The sequence below is a fragment of the Podarcis raffonei genome, chromosome 1 (genome assembly GCF_027172205.1).
Source record: "Podarcis raffonei isolate rPodRaf1 chromosome 1, rPodRaf1.pri, whole genome shotgun sequence".
Taxonomy (NCBI): Eukaryota; Metazoa; Chordata; class Lepidosauria; order Squamata; family Lacertidae; genus Podarcis; species Podarcis raffonei.
In genome coordinates this window covers 34,076,933-34,086,510 of record NC_070602.1, presented here as the reverse complement: position 1 = coordinate 34,086,510, position 9,578 = coordinate 34,076,933, and the positions used below count along the sequence as shown (strand labels likewise).

General features: G+C 40.0%; 1 protein-coding gene across 4 annotated transcripts in view; it reads left to right on the top strand.

Moving 5' to 3' along the window:
• The first annotated feature begins 69 nt into the window (after positions 1 to 69).
• Positions 70 to 9,578, top strand: part of SRP54 (signal recognition particle 54) — a 33,511-nt gene continuing 24,002 nt past the window's right edge. Inside the window, exons 1-6 of one of the 4 annotated variants that reach the window (XM_053380340.1) lie at positions 1,479 to 1,738; positions 3,194 to 3,257; positions 5,773 to 5,882; positions 6,217 to 6,308; positions 7,573 to 7,657; positions 8,939 to 9,043. In XM_053380340.1, the coding sequence (XP_053236315.1) occupies positions 5,805 to 5,882; positions 6,217 to 6,308; positions 7,573 to 7,657; positions 8,939 to 9,043 (360 nt within the window). In that variant the 5' untranslated portion in view covers positions 1,479 to 1,738; positions 3,194 to 3,257; positions 5,773 to 5,804. Of the gene's footprint in view, positions 178 to 1,477; positions 1,739 to 3,193; positions 3,258 to 5,772; positions 5,883 to 6,216; positions 6,309 to 7,572; positions 7,658 to 8,938; positions 9,044 to 9,578 lie in introns of those variants that run through there. The other 3 variants (XM_053380350.1, XM_053380357.1, XM_053380330.1) reach the window with 3 other exon arrangements.

The window sequence follows — 9,578 nt, the reverse complement described above, 5'->3', positions numbered from 1 at the left end:
TGACGTCTCCGTTCGGCGGCTGAATCCATTTATGTAAAAACCCCCATCCTTGGTGGACGCATGCGCGGAGCAGTCGCTATGCTCACCAGCCCTGGAAGAAAATGAGGAATCGCTCTCGCCGAGAGATACGCCGAGGCGCGATGACAGACGCGGCTTAACAGAGCCCCGCCCCTTACGGTGCGTGATGGTGACGCCCAACGCCCCTTGTTGGCAAAGGGGCCGCTTTCTGAAGGTTTTCTGATACGGTATCCAACAGGAACGCGCGCAGTGGGTCCCGCCCCCCCCCCGCCAACGGTTTCTGGTTCGCACGTGCAGTTAGCAGAAACGCCCCCCCCATCATGCGTGGCAAAAGCATGAAAATACAAAGTTACTTAAAATGAACATACGCCAACACCGCGTTAAATAGGCTCCCTTTCATAGAAATAACAGTAATGCTGTTTAAAAAAGCTTTACAATAAAGGATCCACATTTCTCACCCCCCCCCAATCTGGTCACCTTGCTTAAGTTATAAACCTTCAGCGTTTTGAGAGGGGGCCACTCTTCCATCGTCTCCCGAGCGAAACGGATGCCAACTATTGTAGCAGCATATCAAAGAACTGGTTTATTTATCTGGCATGCCCTACTATCCATAAGTGGCTAACTCAGGAAGGACAAGTTTAAGTACGTCCTTTTAAAATATCCACTGGACACAATACATTTATTGTTTTCTATCCAAGATGTTCGTTTTCCGCCCCGCCCCCCTTTTCCTTTAAGTAAATGCTTATTTTTAGACTTTACTTACTAGCGTGCCAAACCAGATCACTTAAGTAGGTGAAATGTTGCTTCGTAAGTGTTGGGACAGGATTAGACCGTGAACTGACAGAAGCGCCGAGTTTCCAAAAGCACGTTTATAATATATTCACAAGCAATTCCTTATAGGAAATTTTTGCAGTTAGCTTACACTTGCTTTTCGGATAGCTAGACGCTTGATTTTTTAAAAAAGAAGCGACCCTTAAGCATATTATAGGTGGTTCGCAAATAAAATTAAAATCCTCATAGTTCATTCATAAAGATTAAAGCCAGATGTCGCACATCAACATTTGATGGGGCAAACCGCTTTCGTTCTCACACTTAAGAGGTCAACATACCATTTCCTTTCTGCTTATTTATTTCATAAAGCATATCACCGCTGGATCGTAAAAAAAAAAAGAAAACAAAACTCTAAAGCGGTTTATCAAAGACAAAACAGTAAAACTAAGACAAATTTTCAACCCTGCTTTAAAACAAACAAAACAAAATCCTAAAACAGATTAGAAGTCTAAAACCCCTGCTGGACAATTGCTCTAAAGATCTGAATCGAAAGGAAACCTCTCCAACCCCGCCTGCGCCCTAAAGACGTGCTGTACCCTCACTCCACCTCTGCACTCACTGGCGCACGCATGGTTTCAATACTTTTCAATACCCGGACTCACAGTGGGCGGGGTCTTATAAATGCCCCGGAAGCGGAAGTGCGCGCGGGGTGTTTCCCCCCTTTTTTGTGAGAGAGGCTGTTAACTTCGCAAGCTCCGTGTAGTGGTGACGTGACATTCTTCCCGGTTATGCTGGGGGAGACTGGAGGGGACGGTGCTCGTTACCGGTGCTGGGCCTGAGTTAACGGCTTCGTGAGGGCTTCCTGTCGCGCGGCTCTCGTCGCGGGGCCGGGCCGGGCCAGGCCGCCGCCGCTTTAGAAGCAAAAGGAGGGGGGAATCTGCTGTTCTGGGTGAGTCTTGTGATGGGGCGGGTGGCTGCAGCGCTTGGGTGCGAATAAAAACTTGGCGCTCCTTTCTGGGTTCTGCCCAGCTGTTGCCCTGGATCTCTCCAAACTTCAGGGCTGTGGGCAGCTTGGCTTGGGAGGAGATCGCCGGGTGGCGTGTTGGTGAGGTGAAACTTGCTTTTGCGGCGAGGCCAAAAATTGCTCAGTCTGAATCGGGCGAGACGGTTGTTGCTTAAGGCCTCGGCGGCCTTGCTGTATAATCTCGAAGCTTTTCTCCGTATGTGTGATGGTAATCCCATATGCTCGTTATTTCTCATTCCATGCGATGTAGGGCTGTGCTATTACATTCAAAACAGATTCTGAGCCTCCATTCAGATTAACTACGACATAGTTCAAAGGACCACATTAAAAAAAACCCTCCGTGAAAGTGCAAAGTACAACACAAATACTCATTTTTTTAACCAAAAGTATTCAGTTGGGAAATTTATGTGTGCATGGGCTTCCCAGTGACCTTTTAAAAATATATTATCACTTGTGAAATGCAGCAGCTTTAAACCATGTTACATGTGAAGTGGCCCCTAGTTGTTTGGTGTATTTGATCAGCTGTTAAAGTTTTTCAGCTACAGTTTCAGTTTTATTGTTACCTGTGAAATCTATGGCTAGTTCAATTTAAAAAAATCCTGTATGTGTGTAGATTATTTAAAACACTTCAATTTTCTATCAAATCTGTGACTCCAAGGCTGCTTGCAAGATATAATAAAAGCAATCTGTTTACAGTGAAAATAAAAAGAGTTTAGCCACTGGTAGTGCAGTTGCAAATGAGGTTGCTTATAATTACACCCCTATAAGTTTGTTGGAACATACCTTCTACTAAGTGTTTTTAAGATTGTAATCCAAGAAAATAGTACTGTAAATAGTTCCAGGCCTCCTCTTTTATTCTGGGAACACTTGTGCTCTTTTAGTTTGCAATAGTATCCTAATACTTACCTACTAAACGTAACAACCCCATCTTTAGTACCTTTTTTGGGAGCTCCAGTGTGGTGCCAGCAGGTGCAACAGAATTTCCCTCCCTCCACATCCGCTCCCCCCCCCCCCCGAGAGAGCGCTCTGGGGCAAGCTGTAGGTGGGGCGGAGATAAGTCCCATTTTCACAAGCAGACATCCATTGTGAAAGTGGGACACCACAATTAGATATCACATTTGCAGGTATCAGGAGGTGTCAGTCAGCAGGGAACTAAGTCATAAAGAATTATTGTGATCCATGGAGGTTGTTGCTGGTTCTTTTCACTAGAAGGTATAGTGGGCAGGTGCTGAACTAGCTACCTGGAGGGAAAAGTAGAGATGAACTGGGAGCTTTGCTTCCTTCTGCACTGACATGTTTAACCATATGTTTCCCTCATGAGTTGAACAAATTAAGATGATCTGCACTAGAGGTAAGGTTGCACATTTTTTTACCTTTCAGTTTCTATTTCTGCTACTGGTGATAAGGGACTCTTACAAATACTGTTTTGAACTATTGAGGAAATGCAAGTCTTACTGGTTTTTTAACATTTTTGTGGAGTCCATTTCTACTCTCTGGTGAACTTGTGCTCCCTGTCCCCTCCCTAGTGCCAAGATTAAAAGGAAAGTGTGGTTTGGCTCCTTGGTTGCTGAAGCTTGTTATACTCTTTCCTACAAAGGAGGATGGCAGGAGCTTCCTTGGCTGTTTTGAGGCCAGTGGGTCTGGAGCACCACAAATGCACAGCCAGACTAAGGCCACAGTTTTTGGCTTATCTAGCAAAACTCTGTAAACAACTGGCTGTAAATCCCAGCCAGTTTTTATGTTTTCTGGTTATACAGTAAGCATAGACTAGTTTCTTTGATTTTTCATAATAAATGTTACTGAAAAGACTTAATTCAAAAGGTTAAAAAAAACCCCGACATTGCTGTTATATATTTTATATTAAGCAACTAAAATTGAATCAAATTTGTATGTACTTTTATACATTAGATAAAAGAAATCAGTTAAAGTAAGATACAGTTGCAGTAAACCTAATTTGATGAGTTTGTTTTAGGTTATGAAATGTTTCCCATTATCTCTGCTAATGTCTGCCATTTGAAACATGATGTTTAGCCTTTAATTAGAAAGTCCAAAACAAAGAAGCTTACCTTTGGCTACTATTTCATACACAATAACTTGGGAGTAACTCTTAACTCAATATAGCAAGACTTACTTGTGACAAAATATGCAGATAATTAAGGTAATACAGAATGAAGACGTTGACCTAGTGTGTGGCAGCTGTGAAAATGGCAAATTCCACACCAGGGATAATTATACATATACAAATATTTGGTGTGATCACATTTGAAACAATGCGTACAGTTCTGCTTGCCTCACTTCAAAATGGATATTGTAGAACTGGAAAAGTTTTGAAACAAAAACAAGAGGGTGGAGCAACTCCCCTATGAAGAAAGGCTGCGGTACATGAGACTTTTTGGTTCAGAGAAAAGGCAGGCAAGAGGTGACATGATAGTTTATAAAATGATGCATTACCTAAAGAAAATGGATAGAAAAATGGTTTCTACCTCTCTGATAATACTAGAACTTGTTGACATTAAAGGAAGCTGAATATTGGACGATTCAGGACAGGTAAAAGAAATTACTGCCTCATGCAGCACATAGTTTATCTATGGAACTTACTCTCACATGAGGAAGTGATGACCACCAACTTGGATGGCCTTAAAGGAGAATTAGAGAAATTCATGAAATATAAGGGTATCAGTTGCTACTAGCCTTGATGGTTGTGCTCTGCCTCCATGGTTGGAAACAGTAATGCTTCTGAATACCAGTTGCTGGAAACTGCAGGAAGGGAAAGTGCTCGTTTATGGATTTTCCACAGGCAACTGTTTGGCCACTGTGGGAACAGGATGCTGGGCTAGATGGGGCATTGGCCCAATCCAGCAAGCACTTAACGTTCTTTGGCGTGAGTAATTTGATTGCTCAGGTTAATTTGTGGGTTGTGTTAACTTATCTTGAAAATTGATATAGTTGTAACATTGGGCTTTGCCAGTAGTAGATTTGAATACTTGATGCATAATCCAGAACTTGTTTAATGCTATTACCTTTCTCACAGCTAGTATCCATAGTCCATCATTTATCTAGTAAAGCAGAGTAACCTAAATACCTTTCGTTGTTTCCTTTCTTAAGATTTGATTCCTCTCACATTACCTGTTCTCAGAAATGAATAAATTCTTTTAGCTGAGGCACAACACAGATTGGGTTGGGGTCCAAAGAACTGCATTCATTCCTGTGTGCCCACGAAGGCTTTAGGCATGTTTCTGCAATAGCCTTCCGTAATGCTGCAAACCACTTTTGAAACAGAGGAAGCTCTCAGAGTAGTCTGATCTTTATGCAGTGCAGGTGGGGGCCTGCTGTTGAAAGGAAAGTTACAAATCCCACTTTAATATGATCACAGCCTTTGGATCCTTGCAGAATAATCTGTTTTCTAAATAATACTTATTGACATTGGAAAAAAAATAGTTAGAAAATGTTCGAGAAAGTTAAATGCATTTCAAATGTGCGCTACAGTCCCATCCATGTTTATTCAGAATTCAGCCTAACTGATTTCAGTGGGACTTGCAGGGAGTAAGTGTGTATAGGTTTGCAGCCTAAATGTTCTTGATCCAGTGATTATGGAAGGTTTATCTTTTGACAAAAGGAAGCTTAGGAAACTCAACAGAACTTATCTTTCTATGCAGCTATAAATTTTATATAAACATTGAAGCATTAAATATTTGCATAATTTAACATGCAAAATTTGATGGCTGTAATTATTCAACATGTTAACTCTGACTATGAAAAAATCAAAATATATTAGTAGGAACAATTTTCAGAGGATATTTCTATCTCAGTACCTTGTTGATTAGCTTTGTTCTTTTGTACCACATCTTTTAAAAAATCTTCATGTGCTACTTCTAAAAATATTTTAATGTTCATAATACTGAAAGTTTAGTTCTCATGAGAGACAATATGTCATTGATATTTTAATGATTCTTTTACAGATCATATTTGAGTTGTCTTTGAAGTTGCCAAAATGGTTTTAGCAGATCTTGGGAGGAAAATAACCTCAGCATTGCGCTCTCTGAGCAATGCTACAATTATCAATGAAGAGGTACGTAGCATTTGCATGTGTGTTGTAATGATGATAGTTAACTAGAAGGTAAGAATTATTATCTCTTCATAATCAAATTTGGCTTTGGAAGAAAATGGCCCAAGCTTAAAGTAATAAGGTTAAATTTGTACATACTGTACCATGAAACAAGTGAGAGCTGCTTAAAACATACTGTGTGGCAGCTGTGGCAACTAATTAACTGAGATTTAATTTGTATTGTTTGAATGGTTGAACAACAACTTTTTACTACAAATGTAATTTACTTTGAAATATTGGATTAACAAAATTCAGGACGTTAACATTTTTTGAATTGTCTTTGTTTTCTCCTTACAAGGTTTTAAATGCTATGTTAAAAGAAGTATGTACAGCATTACTGGAAGCTGATGTCAACATTAAGTTAGTGAAACAACTGAGAGAAAATGTCAAGTAAGTGATCCAACCAAGATAACATAAAGATGTACAATTTTCTGCAGTGATTATCTTTGCTTGCTTGTGTCTTGAGAGAGCCATGGGTGACTTCTTCATACTACTAAATTAATACCCAACTTAAATCAGTTCAATTTCTAGTTTCAGAGGAATAACTGATGTCTCATTAAGTGCTCTTCTGACATAGCTTATCTGCCCCACACAAATCGAAGTACAATCCTTGTAAAAATATGGGGTATTATACAACTCTGCCCATATGCAAATGGAACAGACTTCCTCTTGTGCAACATACTTCTCCATCCTCTCTTCCCCCTAGTGCACCCTCAAAATCTGCTCCAGAGAGTTGGTGCGTTGGGGGTGATGAGCCTCCAGAGCAGATTTAGAATGTGAGTGTATGGCTGCAGAGGTGGTGCTAGGGAGAAGTCTTGTTCCACAAGTAGAAGTTTCCCTGTTGAATTCTGCCTATAGTAACTCTATTATAAGTAGTCCTAACATCCAGCACCTTCAGAATAATGCAAGATACAGCACTTCTATAACAAATTGATGGCTGGGAAGGAAGGGTAGGAGACATGAGTAACTGTATGTACTTATGGGCAAGCTGCCAAGACCGAACTGAAATAGCAAGCTGGAACCCTGCTTGCAATGAAATTTACTTGGGCCATGGAATACGTATGACTGACATATGAAAGGTGTTAGTTGTTTTATATGTGGATGAGCAAAACACTATTCTGAATACACAAATGTTTTTGCACAAAAGCATAGTATAATGATTATCTGTCCATCTTTACTTGATTAACATTAATGTTGTTGTTCTATTATTATATTTGTTATTCACAAAGCGACATGCATGCAAACCAGTTCAAACAAACACAAATAATGAAAATCTAAAAACAGTTATATGGATAAAGCATAGGTCTTACAGATCCCACCCCACAAAAAAGGGTAAAAAATGCCTGAAAATGAGTAAAGAGGAAAGTCTTTGCCTATGCCTAAAAATAGCTAAACATGACACCAGGCATGCCTCCCTTTAAAAGCCACCACTGAGAAGGCCTGTTCTTATGTTGCCATTCTTCATGCCTCCTGCAGAGTGGGCACATGATGAGTAGCTGTTACTGAAAATCGTAGGGAGAGGGAGTCTTTGAGTAAGTTTGGTAACGCCATGCTCCTAAACATGCTCTTGGATGCAATTCCCATTGAATTCAACATAACATTTCTGTTCTATTGCTTTTGATCTTGTATTGCTTATTTTCTGTTTGAAATATAGATCTGCTATTGATCTTGAAGAAATGGCTTCTGGCCTAAATAAAAGGAAAATGATTCAACATGCTGTCTTTAAAGAACTTGTTAAGGTAAAATATATTAAATAGTAGTACAGTTGGTTTTTCTAATCCATATGTTACTTGCTTTAATACAGCCTAGCACTCTAGGCTTCCTTCTTTTTCTGATCAAACATTCCTTTTTTCTACCTCACATTCTCATATTAACATTGTTGCCACATTTCTATATGAATATTGAGTGACCATTGCCACTCTAATTGTAGGTATGTGCAATCTTGCTAAGACATAAAACAGCAATGGTTATGGGACATCTTTACCACAATGCAGATTTTATTCTTACTCATTTTACATATTTCTTTCTACTGCAGAAACTATAATCTTAAGCATTGTGTTACATGTGTTGCAATAATCTGTTGAGTGGAGTAGGTTATTAGCCAGCATTGGTGAGATCTACCCTTTATACAGTTGACAGTGGCTCAAGTTAATACCAAACCAAAGTTTGTGCTACCTCAATTTTAGTGTGGTGGTTATATTGACAAAACTGTAGTTACAGCAATTGCTCTGCTTCTGGAGTCCATTGTGCAAAGAAGCAACAGTGCTTAGCAGGTGAGGAGGAAAGACAAATGGTTCTAATCAGTGGCTTGCCTTCACATTTGGGAGTTGAAATTATGGTCGGTTGACTTCCAGACTATGATTAGCTTGAACTGTGATTTAGTGTGATCTCTAAAAGGAGCAATGGTGTAGTTAAAATGAACTGGATTTTATACCAATTGTATAGCTAGAATACCCCAATTGAGAGTACTGCAAAAGCAGGTGTATGTGCTGTTCACCTGACTTCACAGTGGGGTGATGATTGTAGGGACATTAGTGCACCATGCTTGCAAAGAAACACTGCTTCAAAGACTTCAAGCCCGTTTTCTCCAGGGATTGGTGGCGTGTTAGTCTTACAGCTGATCCTGCTGTGTCTCTACCATCTCTGCATGTGATGTCATATATGGGGAGCAGGTGGGATGGGGTGGGGAATGTGACCTTGTGGGAGAAATTGGGACCTGTGCTGGGCCAGAGTTTACCCACCCCTGTCTTAATGACTGTAAGGATGGTCTTATTAAACTTGTTCACTGGCACTGGTTTGTATCACTGCTAGGTAATTGGAGGGGTTTTGAGTGGCACAGAACTGGGCAATGTTACCATTTACTAATGTAGGATACCATTGTTTTACTTTGATGCTGGAAAAAGATGATGCTGGAAAAAGATATTAAATCTTCAAACAAAACTGCACACTGAAAATCTTTTGTGTTACTGTGATTCTGAAGCTTTGCTTCTTAGCACACATGTATACTTTTTGCTTTATAGCTCGTAGATCCTGGAGTAAAAGCCTGGACACCAACAAAAGGAAAACAGAATATCATAATGTTTGTAGGGCTGCAAGGAAGTGGCAAAACAACATCATGTTCAAAGGTAACTTGCATTCTTCATAATATTTAATATAGAATGTTTGCTTTCAGATAGACATTTGTGACTATGAACAAAACTGAACTAAATTTTAGGGGTGCATTCAGGTGTTACAAGGCAAAATCTTTCTTGTATAAAGAATTTGCCACAGATAGATTTCTGGGACTTTGAGCTTAACTACTTTTGATTGAATCTAGACCTGCTGGTCCATGAACAGAAAGGCTTCTTTCATTTCCAAAAGGAATGCTGATCCAGTGGAAGCTTCTTCCTGAAGAGGGGAAGACATGACATTCATCAGTTTCCAACATCTCTTTGCAGCCACTAGCATGACTATTACCATTTAAGAAGGTCTCTTAGCACTGGAGTAGCATCTAGTTAGTGTGTTCCTCTCTGGTCAAGGATGGATCTAATCCTATCATTGCAGGAGATCATAAAATGAAGGTCACTGGTTTGTTGTCCTTTTATAGAGTGTACATCTTGTACATAGCCATACCTTGACTAGACTTGAAAATAGTGGCATATAGTGCAAGCCACCTGTCAC